Here is a 20,751-nt window from a genome sequence, read left to right as displayed (position 1 = left end):
TGTAGGTCGCGTTACAAAAGATAGGCGTTACAATGAGTTATATTTCATCTGTATTTTTTCATTATAGGTTTATTAGTCATATCGCAATTGACAGATAACTACAGATCTAGAAATTGGAATTCGACATGCTCATTTACAATCTGCTCCGGAGAGAATTTTTCGGTCGAAGTCGATAGAATTACAGTGAAGCGCCGTTCAAAACATTTGATAAATCAAAAAAAAAAAAATCAAGAATTTGTGACTAAGAATATCCTCTGACTCATTATCCGTGTTATTCGCATATCCAGGCGAGGTCGAGTCCCGATGAGCACGGATAAACGGCGCTCCATTGCATTTGAGTTTACTTGGTGTTTGATAAAATCTACGTAAATGATAAAACAATCTTGATTGATTGTGATAAAGCTCGGGAAATCAATAAATTGGATGAACAATGTGAGAACTGACAGAAAAATTCTCATATCTTATTACACGTATGGCAGGATTTTTTGTGTCAAAGCCCGAGATTGACAGAAAATACCAAACGAGGTTGACAGTACTTTCCATCGTCTATTAAGCCTATTATGATGGTTTTTCGATGTATCGGGCCTAATAATTCAAGAGTAAAAAATAAGAAATCTTTTCTATTACATCTTTTCACATTCACTTTTTTCTATCTATTAGACGGATATAAGATTTAAGTAGAATTGCTACTCCCATCTATTTGATTTTTCTTGACTAACGAAATAGTTGTGCGTTAATATAACTCCAACTTTTTCCAACGAAATCGTAAACCCACAAACTGGCAATAGTTTGGAGCTCCTACTGTGAAACGTCAAAGCAATCTGGCCACCCAGCCAAATGGGAGTCGAGCGTTGAACGCAGAACAGGAAAAAAATGAGCACAAAAAAGAGCAGGAGGCACTGCTCGAAACCGTCGCAACCGTGCTCGGCGGGTTGGCATTGGTGTTGACGCGAGACCGAACAAACGAGTTTTCTTCTTCTTATTGTTAGTTTGAGGAATTGGTAAGATACATTGGTGGAATAGTTTTCTGTGTGTGCGCTGTTGGATTTTTTATGGATTCTATACTGTACGCGTTGGATAAAGTGTAATCTTGTGCAATGTGATTAACTGTGTGCAGCATAAATCGTTGGTTGGCACGACGAAACGCTAGTTGTATGACCCGTTTAAATGTACTCAGTACCGTTCACCAGCAAAAGCAACGGAACGGAAACAAAAGAACGAAGGAAATGCTTCGAGATTGAGATACACGCTCCAGTCAACCATCAGCTCGTCTTTGCCTGCCCATCAATCAATACAGCAACGTACTTAGAACGTTTCAGACGGGATAGTGATTAAAAGTGATACGAAGAAAAAAAAAATCCTTTTTTCCATTGGGCTTCAAATTTTCCACATACCACAGGCTGAGAACAATTCTATGTTGCATTTGTGTGCATCGCGTTAAGAAGGTTGGTGCAGGTTTCAGTGTGTACGTGCGCACGCTGCTCAAGACGCGTTGAATGCTTCTGGGAGCGTATGTACCCTGTGCGTAGGTGTGTGTGTGTGAGTGTGATGCTGCTGCTATGCTTGCGTTGATCTATGCTGTCAATAGTTTTGCCTGTGTGATGTTCGTAGAGCGAGAATTGGAAAGGAAAATGCAGTGCTGATTTAAATTACCTTCGGCAGCAGTGCTTCATCACCCAGTCGTGGCTCGTTATTGTACATCTTGCGACCATCGAATAATTGTAAGCTTTAAGCGGGGCCAATTCCCATGCCCCTTCTGACACCCGCGAGTGGTGTTCTAGGGCAGTGCAGTTGGGCGTTTCTTCCCGTACTTAAGTATGCCAGTGCGAGATCGTACGGTAGATAGAACAAACTATGGTACAGTAGCCATCTAAACCCCCCCCCCCCCCCATTGCACCAACTACGTCTGGGCCGTGTTCCGAAACAGCGCGCAAAGCACGGCAATGGAACGGGACAGTCAGCCTTCTTCAGGGTCGCAATGCAGCGATCAACCCCAGCCGCCAGCAAAAATGTTCCAGGAAAAATTCCAGCGGTACGTGCGTCACACTGCACCCGTACTGTGCTGGTGGATAGCTGCCAGGCAGGACGGCCTGCCCGTAACTACCTGCACAAAAGCCCACCAGTCGCGGAGACGGCCGCGCGGTCGGCGGCGAACGCCTGCATGTGGCGGCGGTGCGGCGAGAACAACGATGACGACGGTTTCGATGCAGTTGCTGCTGATGCTACTGCTGTGCGTGAGTCGAGATTCCACCGCCGGGACGGTGAGCGCGTACAGCTTGTCACCGGGTAAGGATATCAAATGTAAGACATGTTTTCAGCCAGCAAACGACGGTATACCACACTCCATTCTGCTTCTTCGATCCATTTGCTGCTTATAAGAAAACTAGATCCTTTTTGCTGTGCGTTCATTAATCATTACTCAAATATCTTACCGAAACTAACTAAACATGAATACAATTATGTGGTTCTCGACTTGGACGCGGTTTAATCTAACTTACCTATTTATGAATAGTATTGTGGCTAAAAAAATGCGTTATTCGACTTACTAAATGCTTTTATATGAGCTAAACATAGTGTATAGTGCAGCGATGTCGAACTCATTTGTCCCCGCGGGCCAAAATGCTTCTGAAAATACAGTGCAATCTCTCTAAGATGTGGTCTCTTCAAGATGAATTGTTTTAAGATGGATATCTCCCCAAGGCGAATATTATCCAACCTGCATATGCGGTTTTCCAACCAAAATTCTCTAACATGAATTTTTGGGTGGCAGTTCACAACAATATTGTTCAAAGGATGCCATGTTTTTCCCTTGGTTTCTTGGATATTTCATAGCAACAGCTTCATTAGTTTTCCTCCACATTAATATCTCTCTAAGCTGGCGGTCCCTTCACCGAGATTCATCTTAGAGAGATTTAACTGTAGTAGTCCGGGCCGCAGCCTAGTTTTTACACGATATTATATGATATTTACGAAGATAAAAATTTGATGTAAAAAAGGAAACAAAAAAGCAGTAGCAGATTATTTTTAACTGATCATAGGCCTCTGATATTTCTAACATTTGCATAGTGTTATGGCAACTAACAAGATTCAGTACGCTAAAATTATGTGCGAAAAGAGAATTTGCCAGAGCATTAAATTTTGTAACGCAAAGTTGACATTGGTGTCATTTTAATTTTCAATATTTTTAAGCTGGAATTGAAGTAGCGAATTCTTACTTTTTTATGTTTTCTCAAGTCCATAAATTACAACAGCTCGTTCAGTCCAGTTCAGATTTTCATTTTACAGAGGAGTACTAGTCCTTTGTACCTTAGTATTGCGACCAAAATCAGAGTCATAAGCCTGTTGTTTATCTAATCACATTGGTCTTGGTAGGATGCCTGATGGTAAGCTTGAGATCGTTTGTAACATCCTATCAAAAGTAACACGTGTTTGTGCTGATACCTGATGTCATCAGATTTCTAAACATTTTGCAGAAATATTATGTTTTATCTTTAGTATATCTAAAGATGGGTTCGACCTTTCCCAAAATAATATGCCAAAAAAGTATAAAAGCTGGCGTTTTTAATTCTTGTTGGTTGAGTGATTTTGTTAATTCGTACTAGTATTTTTCTTATAGAAATTGGAAAGGGTATAAAATAATTTTCATTGATGTTTTTGTCCATTTTACTAAAATTGTGCGTAATTGAAAGCTCCGTTTCAACATAATAACCATGTTTGATTTTCCTTCTATGACTACAACAGTTTTTGCAATTATTATCTTTTTCATGGATACATGCATATGAAGAAGGTACAATAAAACACCGACAAGGCTTTTATGACGATGCACCCTTCATGGACATGGACTGACATGTACTGTAGAAGCAGAAATGTTTCTACAAATAAATTTTGGCTCAAGCGGTCGCGGGCCAAACCAAAAGACCTTGCGGGCCACATTTGGCTCGCAGGCCGACAGTTTGACATCTCTGATATAGTGGATCTTATTGTAAGAAGTTCAATCTGTTTCAATTGCATGGTTGTTAGTCGAAGGAAAATACTATAACCTTCCTTTGATTTTTTTTCTGAAGAACGAAGAAAACTCGAAAATGTTTGTCCAACATTAGTCTCTACTCGCCTGTATAATGCTTGTTCTAATATGTTTCAAACGTAAACGTTCAATTTTTGTAAATGCTCATGCTTCCATTAACTTTTGCCATTGCTTCCATCTATAGCTCTTATTTGAGTTAGTTCGTTAGTATTTCTTGGTTAATGTATCAATAATTCGTTTCAGATACTCAACTTCAAGCGCCGCGGTTTACCACCCAGCCATCGTCATCCGGTTCGATTGTGAATGAGGGCCGAACCAAGATCCTGCAATGCCACGCTTTGGGTAAGTTTGTGAACTAAAGTTTGTAAAGTGTAAAGTTTGTAAACTGTACCTGTACCTAGATGACTAAAATCTGGAACGTACGAAACAGTGTAGGATTTAAATCTCGATAAATTGTAATTCCACTGATTGTTTGTCGAAAATTCCAGAGTAATTGTGGTTTCCTTGGATGTTTAAAGAACGTTTTATATTAATAATAACAATAATATTATGTTAAACTTTCCTTTACCGTCGAGCTTGGTAAACTGGCTGATTGAGAAAAGAGATGCGAAGAAAAATGTCATGAGACACCCTTCTGCACTTCACCAAGCTTCCATGGATTATCAATGGAAGTGATGGATGAAGATCACTTCAGAACGAATTTTCGACGATTTTGAGGATTTTCAATTACTACCCGACAATTACAAAACAAACAAATCATTGTTCCAAACGAAACGTTTAAGCGTTTGGTGTTGGGTTTCATGAATCCTTCGTTGAGATTCATTCATATGGATCTTCAGTGATGAGTAATTCAAATCTCGAGATGAATCTTCAAAGATTCATGAATCTTCAAAGATTTATGAATTTCTAAAGATTTACGAATCTCTAAAACCGCTGGGCCGGTCTGGTGGTACAGTCGTCAACTCGAACGACTTAACAACATGACCGTCATGGGTTCAAGTCCCGAATAGACCGTGCCCCGTAGGACTGACGTAGGACTGACTATCCTGCTATGGTAACAATAAGTCACTGAAAGCCAAGCTCACTAGTGGGTACAGGCAGGCCTTGACCGACAGCGGTTGTTGTGCCAAAGAAGAAGAAGAAGAAATATTCATGAATCTCGAAAGATTAATGAATCTTTAAAATTCATATATCTCAATTTATGAATCTTTAGAGATGTACGAATTTACAAACATTGAATTTGCCTAATCTCACCCAAAACATGCCCATCGTGAGTTCAAGCCTCGCATATACCGTCTCCCCATAGCAAAACAAACTATCCGGCTGCTTGGTATTGCCAAAAAGTCTCGATAACATGTCTGGCTGGTATGACCACGTAGGTTGTTACGCCAAGAAGAAGAATAGGAAGAAGCTCTTTGCATATTTGGAGATTCATGAATCCCATGAGATTCATTAATCTTTCGAGATATAAGAATTTTTAGTGATTCATAAATCTTTTGAGATTCATGAACCTTTTGAGATTCATGTGTCTTTCCAGATTCATGAATTTTTGAGATTCATAAATCTTTCCAATCGAGATTAAGATTCATTGTAACATTCCACATATTCATTCAGATTCATGAATCTGAATCAGATGTACCCAACACTATAAGCGTCTAGGGAAATATTTAGGAATTTAAGTATAAAAAAACAAGCACCCAAAGCTTGTCACACGTGAGAGTGTTTTTTGGACTGTATTTTAAAAATTGTGTTTCATTCATTATAGGTTTCCCGCAGCCTACCTATCGTTGGCTAAAAAATGGCGTCCCAGTGGGAAACTTCAGCAGCAGCCAGTATTTGAAGATATTAAATATTACGCGAGATGATGCCGGTTCTTACCAGTGCGAGGCGTCCAACAAGGCGGGAACCATCTTCAGCGAAAAAATTGACGTTGTTGTTGCCTGTAAGCATATGCTGTAGACAAACCGTTTATAGGAATCAATCTATATTACCATATGTTTCATTTGCACGGTTACAGATATGGGCGTGTTTGTTGATCAGTCGGAAAGCATAATATCGGTAGCGTCGGGCTATCCGGCTATACTAAACCTTTCCTTCATTGAGTCCGTCCCGTCTCCCTCGGTTACCTGGCAAACCGACGAAGGGCCGCTAGAGTATAACATCAAGTATGCGCAAACTTCTAGCAACCAGCTCATCATCCTGAGCGCCGACGAGGGAGACATTCGCGCATACCGTGCACGTGCCTTCAATACTCAAATTGGTCGCGAAGAAAGCACCGGCTTCGTGCGGCTAAATGTGACCGGCAACCCGTACACCGAGATTGCGCCGGAGATTATTGTACACCCGCAGAACACGAAGGTGGTCCGGGGCGCGCAGACGGTCGAGTTGGAGTGCATTGCAAACGCGCGACCGCTTCACGAGCTCGAAACGATATGGCTGAAGGATGGTATACCGATCGAAAACACTGGCATCCATTACACGCAAACCGATCCGTGGAACCGTACAGTCACACTGCTGCATGTCAACCTGACGCACACCGGTGAGTACACCTGTCAGGTGCAGATGCGCACCGGTGGCCATCCGATCGTGTTCTCCATGGCGCAGGTAACGGTGCAGGAGCCACCGACGTTCGTGACGCCGCTGCGCACCGAAACGCTAGGCGAGTACGGATCGCGCACTGTGCTGGCGTGCGATGTGATCGGTGAACCGCTGCCTAAAATAACGTGGTTCAAAAACGCCTGGCCCATCGAACAAGTGGCTGGCCGGTATACGGTACAGGACGATAACTCGCTAGAAATCTACAAGCTAGGCATGGACGATACGGCTATGTTTCAATGTCTAGCAACGAACGAAGCGGGTGAAAAGTCTGCTTACACTTGGCTTAAAGTGAAAAGTAAGTAATGGTTACCATGGTGCATCAAAGAATATGCTAGTAAAATGTTTCTCTCTTCTTCCAGCTTCAATCCCCTTTATGGAGATTCCGCCGGCGAATCAAACGATTCTTGATGGGAAAGATGCAACGATGAACTGTCGAGCAATTGCAGCTCCCACACCCAGCATCCAATGGATATTCAATGGTATTTATCCAAGTACATTTATACTATTAGTTAAACATGGGCTAGACTGAATGATCTGCGTTGAGACACTAGGTCCGCGAGAGCCTTTTTATGTTTAAATCAATTCGACCTAACTTACAATTCAATTGATGGTAAAATTTTCCTCTTCATTAGTCTTCACACGCAGACGTATTGTCAGCTCAGTTTAGCCCTTGTACAGTATTAAAGCGTGGGTACGCGGAGCGTAAATGTTACTGTCTAAGAAAGTATAAACACTGAATCAAATAGTAGAAAACATTCGATACTAAACCGAAGGGATTGGTAATCTTGTTCCCCATCGAGTTGATTCGGAAGACACTTTGTAGCGCTAAAAATTACGGTGGACCCTAACGAGCATTACGAGCTTAATTCGTTCCAGTGTCTCCAGTGACTCGGCATACACGAAATTCGTTATGCAGAAAGTTCTTTTCTATAATACAGGGGTGTTCATGTCATTTTGCAATGTGTGCTACATATTTTGTCGCACGCTAATCTTCCTTTGACACCTAGTACGTACTTGGAGTGATCCATTGTTAATTTTAACCCGTCCAAGATTAATTTTGACAGCCCTATAGAGGTTTGTGACACATTTTGACATGCACTAAAACGGAAAGAGGAAAGCTTAAGTTCTAGCTTTACAATCGTCTGTCGTTTGGTCCGTTACTCGTATGATTCACTGAAAAATTTACATTTGAAAATTCACTCAACAATTGAGCGTAGCGCCATCGGTCAAATCCAAGCCAAACGAAACATAAATAATCAATGTTGGAGAGAATCAGATTCAGTATGTTTATTGGTATTTTTCTTATAAAGTTCATGAATACATTTGATTTGTGAGATTCAGCGTGACGCTCGCTTTTCACCGCTGTGGAGGATTTTGTCAGGAGGCTGTTTGATTGCGATATTTATTAGGCCTATAGCCCTTTGGTTACGCTGATTTAAACTAAACTGAATTGAACTAACCTATCTACTTACACTATTAGTACAAAAAAGCAAACGATAAAAAAATAAATTCAAAATGAAAAGAAAAACAAATGCTAATAATATTTAAAATAAGTGCCCTTAGAAGGGGATAATCTGATGTAACGCATTTTTCTTCAAGGCGTTCTGTTAGTATAGATCCAATTTCATCAATTGGATGTGTACTGGTTTTCCCGTGCCGCTTTTCTAACCTGGTCCAGTAAGGGGCATCCGCAATGAGTCGTAAAAATCGATTCAACCCTACATGAACCCTGCGGATGTTGGTAGGAACGTTACTTTTGCACATTGAGATGTACTGTATGTTGCGATGGAAATAGCTATTTGCTTATAGATCGCGATCTTATTCTTGTAGCAAAGGCGAGAGCCACGATTTACAAGGGGATACAGTTTTTTTTTTTAAGCAGGACAATGATTCGAATTGCAAGCTCATGGGTGTGGCGATGCTATACCAGCTTGTTGTCCATTTTTAGACCCAGATATTTTACCCTTGGCAACCAGGGGATTAATTTTGGAGAGAATTTTCAAATGCTTCATAGCAACCTGAAAACGTGGACAATGAGATATGAGATATTAATGAGAATATTTATTTTTGTTTAATTTATTTATTTTTGATTTTGTATTGGTTGTATTGATTTTATAGTTAGATGTTTTTGGCTAGTATTTTTAATTTATTTATTATTGTCAAAACCAATCTCAAAACCTCACTAGCACAAGATATGACAACGCAGTACCATATGGCTCTTCTTCAACTGCATCTGCTTCAACTTATTCGATTCTAAACAGCCTTTCTCATGATCCGAATATTCCTTTCTTCTTATCTCTCTTCAAATTCAAGCTTTTATTAATGGTAAACAAATAACAGTTCGCGTTTGAGCCCAACTTAATTCGTGTGTATGATACAAAAAATGTATCAATAACGCAAATATTACTTCTTGTTAAAATGGGTATATGCGGATTATTTAGATTTGCTCATTATGCGAAAACTCGTTACGAGGAGTACACTCGTTATGAAAGGATTCACTATACAGAAAAAAGGAGCTATCACAGAATCGCTTAGAAATCTCAGTAAACGGTATCTCATTTTTATATGAATTCATTTTAGTTTGATGATTGAAAGGGTTACAGAATTTACAGCCCAAATGCTTTCAGTAAAATTTACTAAACTGTAGTTAAAAAAAGAAGATCACAACTGCTTCAAATACACCTTAATAAGAGAGAAATAGTCATATCATTTCATCCAGCAACAAACCGTTAAAGAGACCCATTTCTTCCTTTCAGATACATATCCCATAGAGACTTCCTCGCGGATGCAGATACTGGATTCGGGGGATTTGCTAATTTCGAATGTGCGTGAAACAGATGGTGGCCTTTACACATGTATAAGAGAAAATGAGGCCGGTCGTGTGATAGGATCCGGCTATTTGACTGTTCTAGGTATGTCATGTGGCAAAATCGGTGTGTCTGTCACATCAGAAACATTTAAGTGAACTTGTTCCTACTATATCCATACTTGCAGTTCGTACGCAAATCAATCGTCCACCCGCAGATACGACCGTGCTGCTTGGACATTCGGCTGCACTGGAATGTGGCGTTTCCAGCGATCCCACTGTGCCTTACAACATCGATTGGTATCGGGAGCCCAAGTGAGTGTTTTGCTTGTTACGAACACACCAGTGTGGCATGACATGCAGGAGGCTTATTCATAACATATTCATTCGCCATTTCAGTCGGCTGCCGATCAAAAACAGTCAACGTATTGGAGTAAAAAAGGATGGCACTCTCGAGATTACTGAGGTGCGTCCTTCGGACGTTGGCCAGTATTCATGCATTGTAACGTCCCCCGGTGGCAATGAAACGCGCTCAGCACGGCTGAGTGTCATCGAGCTGCCATTCGCTCCGTCCAACGTGCAAGCTGTGCGACTGACCACACCGCAAAACCGCGCCATCAACGTGTCCTGGACTCCCGGGTTTGACGGTAACAGCAAGATAATTAAATTTATTATTCAGCGCCGCGAGGTACCGGAGCTTGGCCCACTGCCAGACCCTCTGTTGAATTGGGTGACCGAGGTAGCTAATGTATCTGCGCAAGCAAAATGGATGCTGTTGACGAACTTAAAAGCGGCAACTGCGTATCAATTCAGGATCAGCTCTGTAAACCGAGTCGGTGAAGGTTCACCATCCGATCCGAGTAACGTAGTGAAGCTACCCCAGGAAGGTAAGTTGTGATTTATTAATGCATTTAATTTCTCGTTGTATATGATAATTTGCTGCAATGCTTTATTTTGTGAATTTTAGTCTTTAAACTAAATAGTAACCTCCCTGTATATGATATAGCCTAGGGAACTAGAATCTCTTTTGTCTACGTAACAGTTGTTTTTTTCTTCATCATAGCTGCCTTTGAATGTAAAAAATTATACAGTCTTTAATTTTTTGATGCTATTCGTAAAGTAAGCTTTATCTAATTATTTACATTTTTTATATTGGTCATAGAAAATAGGAAAAACTAAAATATACATACTTGTTCTATTCTCCAAATCGATTCGTGGCGAAAAATTTGGCTCCATTGCTCTACAATAGTTGTAGTTTTGAAGTCTATAAGAGAAAAACTATAGCTTAGTCGTCGAATCGCTAGATGAAATTTGGTAAATAAATTATAAATTTATAGATGGGAGAAGATTTATACAGGGTTTATCAGGGGTTCTCATACTTATGGGATACTTTTATACCTCTTTCTTACAGGCAATGAACTTTATGTGTGGGGAATTGGACTCTATAGCATCTTTTTTTGACAAATCTAATTGGAATTCTTAATAAGCCGGTCCAAAAAGGGTGCCGTAGAATCCAATTCCCATTATGTATAGTTCACTTTCCCTAACAAAGAAGCAATAAAGTATCCCACAGCTATGAGAACTCTTGAAATACCTTGTAAACGAAAGCAAAAACGATTAGGAATGGCAAGCAAGCGAGGAAAAAAACATTAAAAAATACAATAGATGATTTTTTTTTGTGTTAGTCAGTTACAATTATTTCTGACGGATTCTTTTTTTTAATGAATTTGTTTGGTTTGATGTCGGAAACGATTATTTTGCATCGTTTCTCGAATCTATAGAACACGTAGATGAGTTCACGCGACATGTTTCTATGGTAACAACAAATTTGCTGTTAGAAGTGAGGTCCTGTAATCGATAAGTACACCTGTTTTGGTTGCTAAGTAATATTCAACTCGACGTCGATTGCAAAAATGGAACAAGCATGGCAGATCGAACTGCAGAGTAATTCCAATGCCACATGTATACTCATGCTAATCTTTTGATTGTATTTATTTACAAACAGCTCCGTCCGGTCCGCCAGTAGGATTTGTTGGTTCGGCGCGTTCCTCGACGGAAATCATTATACAATGGCAGCCACCGCTTGAAGAGCACCGCAATGGACAGATCCATGGCTATATTATACGGTATCGACTTTTTGGATACAATGAGAGCCCATGGAACTATCGTAACATCACGAACGAGGCTCAACGCAACTATCTCATTCAAGAGCTTATCACCTGGAAGGATTATGTGATCGAAATTGCCGCATATAACAACATGGGCGTTGGCGTGTACACTGATGGGGCCAAAATCAAAACGAAGGAAGGTGTACCGGAGGCACCACCCACAGGCGTGCGGGTACAAGCGATCAACTCCACCGCAATCCGAATCTGGTGGACGCCTCCCAACCCGCAGCAAATCAATGGCATTAACCAGGGCTATAAATTGCAAGCTTGGCGCTATGAAAAGCCTCCGACTCTCGGCGCTGGTGGAGGTGGTGCAATAGCGTCGGGTACGGGTGATGACGGCAATGAGCTAATCGAGACGGAGATGAAGGTGCTTACCGTGCCGCCCAACTTGCTGGACCCGCTGGCCGAACAAAGCGAAGTGCTGAGCGGGCTGGAAAAGTATACCGCCTACAATATCACTGTGCTGTGTTTCACCGACCCGGGCGATGGCGAACGAAGCGTCCCGGTGCCGGTACAGACGCTCGAAGACGTGCCCGACGAGGTGAGCTCGTTGCAGTTCAGTGGCGTCTCCGATCGGGAGGTGACCGTAACGTGGGACCCACCACGACGCACCAATGGTGTACTGCTGGGCTATCAGATCCGTTACTATGTCAAAGATCTGCCAGAAACAGCCCGGTTCGTTAATTTAACAGCAACACAGTCTCGCTTCAAGGTGACGCATCTGACGGCGACAACGCATTACACGTTTGAGGTCAGCGGGTGGACGGTGGTGGGTGCTGGTCCACCAAAAGTTGCCACCATTCAGTCCGGCATCGAGCCCGTGTTGCCCCATCCACCCTACCAGCTCGCACTCTCGAATATTGAGGCGTTCTCGGTGGTTATTCAGTTCACTCCCGGCTTCGATGGCAACTCGTCCATCACGAGCTGGATTGTCGAGGCACAGACGGCAAGGAATCTCACATGGTTTGTTGTGCACGAGCTGCAGGACCCGGACGCATCTACCGTGACCGTGCTAGGCTTGACGCCCTTCACAACCTACCGGTTGCGCATCATTGCCTGCAACGTCGTGGGCCGCTCGGAGCCATCGGAAGCGACGAAAGATTTTCAAACGATTCAGGCGCGCCCGAAACACCCTCCGTTCAACGTGACGGTGCGAGCGATGAGTGCCACCGAGCTGCGGGTGCGCTGGATACCGCTGCAGCAAACGGAGTGGTACGGCAATCCGAGAGGGTACAACATAACGTATCGCAACATTCATGAAAGCGAGACATTTGGATCGGCCGAGTCGATCGCCACAAGCCTGGAAGATTCCGAGAAAAGCATCTGGTCATCTGGGCGCAGCGTGGTGATCGAAGACCCTACCGCCAACTCGCACGTGCTGGATGGACTAGAGGAGTGGTCGGTGTACGAGATCGCTATGACAGCGGTGAACGAGGTGGGCGAATCCATTGACAGCCCACATGCCTTTGAACGTACCCGCGAGGCCGTACCTTCGATGGGACCGGCCGGGGTTGAAGCTAATGCCACCTCGTCCACAACCATCGTAGTGCGCTGGACGGAGGTACCGAAAGTGCATCGTAACGGCCAGATCGAAGGCTACCGTGTGTACTACGGGTCCGTGGCCGGTCGGACGCCGGTGCTCCACAAAACCATTGCCAACAACTACACCTTCACGACGACGCTAACCGAGCTGAAAAAGTTTACCCAGTACGACATTCAGGTCCTTGCGTACACTCGCCTAGGCGATGGTGCACTCTCTACGCCGCCTGTGCGCATTCAAACGTTTGAAGACTCACCCGGCGCACCGTCGAACGTGTCGTTTCCGGATGTGTCGTTCAGCATGGCGCGCATCATATGGGACGTGCCGGAAGAACCGAATGGCGAAATATTGGCCTACCGCGTGACGTACCTATTGAATGGGTCCCAGAATCTTAACTTCACGCAAGAATTTCCACCCTCGGATCGCACGTTTCGGGCCACCCAGCTGCTCGCCGAGCGCTACTATCTGTTCAGCGTGACTGCGCAGACCCGCCTAGGGTGGGGGAAGACGGCGGCCGCCCTTGTCTACACCACGAACAACCGCCAGATTCCGCAAGCGCCCTCGGCTCCGCAAATTTCACGGTCGCAGGTTCAGTCGGAGCAGATCACCTTCAGCTGGACACCCGGGCGAGATGGGTTTGCTCCACTGCGCTACTACTCGGTACAGCTGCGCGAAAACGAAGGCTCCTGGATGCTAATACCGGAGCGCGTTGATCCGGACGTAACGTCGTACACGGCGACCCGGCTCAAACCGCACACTTACTACCAGTTCCGCATACAGGCAACGAACGATCTTGGCCCTTCTAGCTACAGTCGGGAGAGCGTTCAGATTCGGACGCTGCCTGCCGCTCCATCGGAAGGCATAACGGGGTTAAAGGTGGTCCCAATCACTACCACAAGCGTCCGCGTACAGTGGGTAGCGTTGCGCCCTAGCGCATGGAACGGTGACGCCGAGACGGGCGGTTATCGCATACTCTATCAACCGTTGTCCGACTTTCCCTCCACGCTGCAGAGCACACCCAAGATGGATGTGCTGGGCGTGAATCAGGTTTCGGCTGTATTGGTAGACCTAACGCAGGATCGCAATTACGAAATCATCCTGCAACCGTTCAACTCGCAAGGCTCGGGACCACCGTCGTCCCCGGTGGCGGTTTACGTCGGGGAAGCCGTCCCAATCGGCGAACCGCTCGACATCGAAGGGAAAGCAATTTCATCGACCGAAGTATCGTTGCGCTGGAATCCTCCCCAGCAGAACACTCAGAATGGAGAGCTACTGGGCTACAAGATATTTTACCTTGTGACCGACTCATCTACGCAAGATCTCGATCCGGTACCGGCGGCCGTTGCCGGTGGAATTAACAATGGAAGCGTCGTGCGGCGCAACAAACCGCCCGAGGAAGAGATTGAGGTGGTGCCTGCATCGTACAACACGCACAATCTTGTGTTTCTCGACAAGTATACCGAGTACCGGATTCAGATACTAGCCTTCAACCCGGCCGGCGATGGACCGCGGTCCGCCCCGATAACCGTAAAGACAATGGCTGGCTTGCCTGGACCTCCGACGCAGCTACACTTCTCCGATATCACTATGAACAGTCTTACGGTGAGCTGGGATTTGCCGCGCAAGCGCAACGGACTTATAGTCGGTTATATCGTAGCGTACGAAACAACCGAGGACAATGAAAGTAAGCACGCGATAAATGCTAAGGCTAGCGCATACACTAGTTCAACATTTGTAACACTATTTTCTTTTTTTTCGCTTCAAAAGAATTCAGCAAACAGGTGAAACAGAAGGTGACCGGTACGAGCCTGATCGTTCAGAACTTAGAGGAAGAGGTGACCTACACGTTTACAGTACGCGCGCAAACCATTGACTACGGACCGGCAATCAGTGGCAATGTAACGACCGGGCCGCAGGAAGGTTCGCCGGGCTCACCCCGGGATCTTATGATCTCAAAGTCGCAGGCCAGTGTGCAGATGCACTGGATCAATGGGCAGTCGGGCAAGGGCCCCATTCTAGGGTATTACATCGAGTCGAAGAAAAGAGGTAGGTGCAAATGTCTTCACCAGTGAAAAGATTATCCTTTTACTCATGAACATATTACTTTTACAGATGATCTGCGCTGGGAAACTGTGGCCCGTTCTACAAACGGACCGATTCAAGAGTTCACTGTCAGTTTCCAGAATCTCTTACCATCCACCGCGTATAAGTTCCGAGTAATCTCATACAATCGTTACGGTATTAGCTGCCCCGTATATTCAGACGATGCTGTTCTTACACCTTCGAAGCTATATCTGGAATATGGCTACCTACAGTTGAAACCTTTCTACAGGCAAACTTGGTTTATGGTAGCACTAGCGGCTACTTCTATCGTGATAGTCATCATGGTCATCGCCGTCTTATGCGTTAAGAGCAAAAGTTACAAGTATAAGCGTAAGTATTTGTGTTGCTGTGTCCCTGTTGGGATTATAGAACTAAATAGTGTTGCACAAAACTGTACAAATGGCTCAACTCCTGTCCTATTCTATTTTACCAATGCAGAAGAAGTTCAGAAAACACTAGAAGAATCCATTGCAATGTCCATCGACGAACGGCAGGAGCTGGCCCTCGAGCTTTATCGCTCGCGCCATGGTGTATCAGCGAACGGTGCAGCAAATGGCATTACCGGTGTATCCGGTACAATGATCCACAGCACGCTAGGCCGACGTACTGGCACAATACTCAGCAGGAAGGGCGGCGGGGGAGGATGTTCGAGTACGGCAGCTGCAGCAGCAGCCGCCGCATCGTTGGGTAAGTCCCCACCCCGGCCCTCACCTGCCTCCGTTGCCTACCATAGTGATGAGGAGAGTTTGAAGTGTTACGACGAAAATCCCGATGATAGCAGCGTCACAGAGAAACCGTCCGAAATGAGCTCCAGTGATTCTCAGGTGAGGCAAAACTTTGATGCTTATTTTTATGTACAACGGCCAATCTGGAACTACAGTTCAGGAGTTGGTTTTGCTAAAAAAAAATCAATTTTTTAAACAACTCTTTTCTTTTGTCCCTACGACCTCTAGGCATCGGAAAGTGAAAACGAAAGTGTCCGCTCGGATCCGCACTCATTCGTAAACCATTACGTAAACAACGATCTGTTGCGACAGTCCTGGAAGCGGCAGAAACCGGTGCGCAATTATTCTAGCTACACCGACTCAGACCCCGAAGGTTCGGCGGTGATGAGTCTGAACGGGGGCCAAATTATAATGAACAATATGGCACGATCGCGGGCGCCCTTACCTGGCTTCAGCTCCTTTGTGTGAGAAATTTGTGATTGCCAACTTGGTCCACGCCATGGTTTTCTGCTCCCCATGAAAATATGCTAGCAAATTGGCAAATGACTTCCCGTCAGCGTGTAAACAAGGGCAGCACCAGTAGAACCAGTTCAATGGTCATACAATTGCTGCATTCTGATACCAATCGAGTAACACGGTTTTTGGACCAGGGTTATGAACAAATATCAGCCTAGGCACTTTTCTCAAATTATTTGTTTTGAATATCCTTTTTTTTACAATAGAATACATATAGCATAGGCTACTAGAATATTGAAACCAGGGCAACTTTTTCCGGGTAGACTGTTATTTGGTAGCATCAATAGTGCAGTACAGTTTCCCTTATAGATGAGAAAACCAAAATATTACGCTTACGTTTGTAAAAAACGTATTGAACAAACATTTCAAATCTATATTTTTACATCTCCTTACAAGCACAAAACTAGTTTGGATTTTTCGGTTTTTAGCTTTGCGAGTTTAATCAATGTTTTTTTTAGTTAATCTTTTCGAATGCACAACCAATAAGTAATTGCTTGCATTTTTTTTAAAGGCTGAACAAATCCTGCCAGAAAGAGAAAGTCTTAATTCGTGTGTAGTTTTATGTCGAGCGTTGACATTAGTTAAGTCGCCAATATAGCATTTAAAATGAGTATCTCCGACATGAACGTCCGTAGAAGTTGCCCATCAATCAAACAAACTGTTTGCATTTGGCAAAGTTGCTACTGTTGCTACTATTACTGCTACCGCGAAATAGGAACCCCTAGGAAATTATAGACGATGATTAGCATTATACAAATGATTGTACTGTCCCTTTGTCAGGCTGGCTGCAGCTACTTACATACTTAGAAATGAACTATGTGATAATCGTACTACTTAAGGATTTTAAAACAACGACAATCGAGCTCTAGCATCTTTACGGTGGTATCTCCTGCCTTTTCTGATCCCGTATTTTGTCATCATGGTTCAAGTTTTCAGATGCCAATTTTGCGTAGCACTAATCAAAAACAAAAAAAAAAGTATTTGCGATTGCGGACCTATACACAACATATTACTATATTGAAAAGATCTATGTTTTACACTAGACTTTAAAATTTTATCTAGTATATGTCTATATTAAATGTGAATATTTGCAACCTAAGAAAGCCATTTTCATACATGAAATATACAAATAAACTTGGGACGGAAGAACCGTCTGAGGCTTTTAGATTTGCTTTTTTAACAATCTCAAATATCACAATCTTTCACTAAAATAAAGTAATTAGTTCCAAGCGGATTGGAAAATCAAAATCAACGCACTTTGGATTACAAATGAGCCTGTCCAATAAGGGTGCCTAGTAATTCACTTTCCATCACAAGAGATCCAATTAAATGACAATTTTAACCAAAAGCATCAGAACACCTGAAAATCTCTGTAATCTAAACCAATCACCAAAAGCGTTTCAATCCGCTTAGATCCACAGTGTCAAGCAAGATATTTGGATAAAGCTAAACTGTATTGTCCAGAAAGGATGGTTCAGTACTCTCCTGTGTCTCAGTACTCTCTCCACGCTAGTGATGTGCTCTTTGGAGCGCACCCACGTCTCCGATCCGACTCCGGCTATTGTTAGTTCGACTCCAACTCCGGCAAAATCTGAACCACTAGTTGCGCACGGAGTTGGAGTCATCTGGAGTCGTTCAGAGTCGTTCGAAGTCCTTCGGAGTCGTTCGCAGTCGCCCGGGGTTGCCCGGATTCGTTCGGAGCCGGAGTCGTCCAGAGTCGTCCGGAGTTGTTTGGAGTCGTTTGGAGTTCAGAGTCGTCTGGAGTCGGAGTCGTCTGGAGTTGTTTGGAACCGTTTGGAGCCGAAGTCATCCGCAGTCGTCTGAAGTCGGCCGGAGTCGGAGTCACTCGGAGTCGTCAACAGGAGCCGTCCAGTTCAATGTTCTTGTGACCAGACATTTCATTTCGTTGTGTTTTTTGTCTTTTACTTTGTGCCTGAACTTCGTATACAGCCCATTGTTTCGAAGATCGACTCGGGCCGACTCCGGAAGTCTTCGGCTCCAACCGATTCCGGATGACTCCAAATGACTCCGGGCAACTCAGAATGATTCCCGACGACTCTACCTCCGAACGGCTACGAACGACTCCGAACGACTCAAAATGACTCCACCGACTACGATCGACTATGGACGACTCAGAATTATTCCGACTCCAGCCTAATCCGGACGACTTCGGACGACTCCAGACGACCTTGGACGACTCCGAACAACTCCGGTCGATTCCGGACGATTCCGAACTCGTCTTAATGATTATGAATCTATATGTTCATCACCGCGTGACGTTAAAATTACAACATGTAACCGATCTTTGCTCACTGTACCAAGGTGCAAACATTTTTTTTTTATTCAGGAGTAAAGGTGCAAACATTTTGAGACAAATGCAATCGAAGATCTTTCTACGTGGATATTGTCGGTCGCTGGATTGTCATTGTTAAATTAGAGTACTTAAGCGATAACCGAAGTTACGTAATATTGCTGAGTAGAAAAACGTGTCCTTTTTTAACATTCTCTTATAACAAAGGACGCTGTATTGATGGGATTTTGTCAGCAGTTTTGTAATTAAACTTACTTATTGTTCGAAATTGCTTTGCCAGCCAGATGGAATTTTGATACAGGATTGTTGCTCCATGATATGTTGTTGCTCAACAATACGCCCTATTTGGAACGTTCCTCCTAAATAAAAAAATATATGATCCGTTGATCTAAACTGAATCTAACTAACCTGTATTTAACTAAATCTAACATCATATTTAAACTAGCGAAACAAATATCTATAATGGCGTAAGGTTCGCTGGAGAAGATAGTTTTTTAAGGTTACAAAAGTGTACATGAAATTTTTTATCATTTTTCTTCTGGTTGGTAACATTACACACAGGACCTAATAGAATCAGTCATAGACAACCAAGCCCGTATGTGGCTAAAAAGGGGCACACATAAAAAAATAATAAACACACCCAGAACAATAAGCTAACTGTCTAACAAAATTTGGTTCAAATCGACCTTTTCGTTGTTGCGTGATGAGAGAATATACATACGGACATACATGTACATATGTACATATACATACAAACATTAATTTCTATCTCTAATATAAGACGATTTCATATATGTTTTAACCATGCAGCTATTCAATAGTCAATGATTTATTGAACAGTTAATATTGAGAAATTGATACGATGTCAAGGGAACGGTAATGGTGCTGGAGAAGGGGAGTAGGTCTAATAAGTGAGACGAGGAATTAAATGTGCGGATAACGCGCAGCAGCGGATCATTAAGTCGTACTTCTGTGGGGCAAGGGGCATACGCGTAATGGTAGGCCAGTCTATTATTATAATTATTGTCATAAATATTCTTACCATAGTTGTGTTTGTGATATCGTGGGCTCAATGATGTAATAGAATAGGTGTAGTAGTGTAAGCCTTGAATAAGTTAGTAGCAGAATACAATTAATGTATTAGTGTATGGTTTAGATTGCAAGGAAAACGAGATGGATTTACTCTAGTATCATCCGACCCCGCAACGGATCGATAGGCGATTTCATCGTCTCCATGATCAAGAGTGTGGCTAGTGTGAGAGGCAATTTTGTTCGATACACTTTCATTATGAGTGAGTCCGAGCACTGAGCCGGTGCTGCTCGGCGCTCTGTTTGTGAGCGCCACTTCTAGTTTGGCGCAACAGCCGTAGTTGGTCTAGGCCACTCATGGACTTGGCTATTTGTGCCTTGCTATGACTCTAAACTATTTTTTTTACACAAACACTTCCTAAAACCTTACACACACTGGATTTCATAACGCGCATATTACGCTGGGCCTAAAACTATACGTTAGCGCTTTAAATAAAAAAAGAAACAACGTAAAATGGATGAAAAAAGCATCGATCATTATTGAAAAAAGATAATGGATCATTAAAAGCGATAAAAACAGAGAGATCTCTGAACGTTTTCTCTTCGTCACACACGCAGTTCGCTGCAGCACAAAATTGTGCGCTATAACACCATTGCAGAAACAACAGTCTCTAGCACTGTGCGAGCATGTACACAGGAAGGAATCTTCACTGCACGGAATACGGAAAAACAAGATAGTCGAAGCACTGGCGACAAGACTGGCGGTATACGGGGATATTCCAGACATGTTGCATGGATATTAGCTTTTTAGCTGATTATACATAAATACATAACTTATAACTTAGGTAATACTGGCAGCCCGTGCGTTCTGAATAAATAGGAAGAATATATCTCCATTTGCACTTTCACAAAGTTAGATCACTGCTTA

At 43.3% G+C, this 20,751-nt stretch overlaps 1 protein-coding gene across 1 annotated transcript; it reads left to right on the top strand.

Moving 5' to 3' along the window:
- The first annotated feature begins 896 nt into the window (after positions 1 to 896).
- On the top strand, positions 897 to 17,648 carry LOC120950863 (protein sidekick). Its single transcript, XM_040369238.2, has 13 exons — positions 897 to 2,301; positions 4,268 to 4,366; positions 5,790 to 5,966; positions 6,042 to 6,917; positions 6,982 to 7,101; positions 9,379 to 9,534; positions 9,617 to 9,743; positions 9,828 to 10,315; positions 11,434 to 14,823; positions 14,907 to 15,185; positions 15,252 to 15,572; positions 15,681 to 16,066; positions 16,196 to 17,648. The coding sequence occupies exons 1-13, from the start codon at positions 1,944 to 1,946 to the stop codon at positions 16,433 to 16,435; spliced, it is 7,017 nt and encodes a 2,338-aa protein (XP_040225172.2). The 5' UTR covers positions 897 to 1,943; the 3' UTR covers positions 16,436 to 17,648.
- Positions 17,649 to 20,751: the final 3,103 nt, after the last annotated feature.

The sequence above is a fragment of the Anopheles coluzzii genome, chromosome X (assembly GCF_943734685.1).
Source record: "Anopheles coluzzii chromosome X, AcolN3, whole genome shotgun sequence".
Taxonomy (NCBI): domain Eukaryota; kingdom Metazoa; phylum Arthropoda; class Insecta; order Diptera; family Culicidae; genus Anopheles; species Anopheles coluzzii.
The sequence above is the reverse complement of the archived record's forward strand: the minus strand, read 5'-3'. Positions and strand labels throughout refer to the sequence as shown.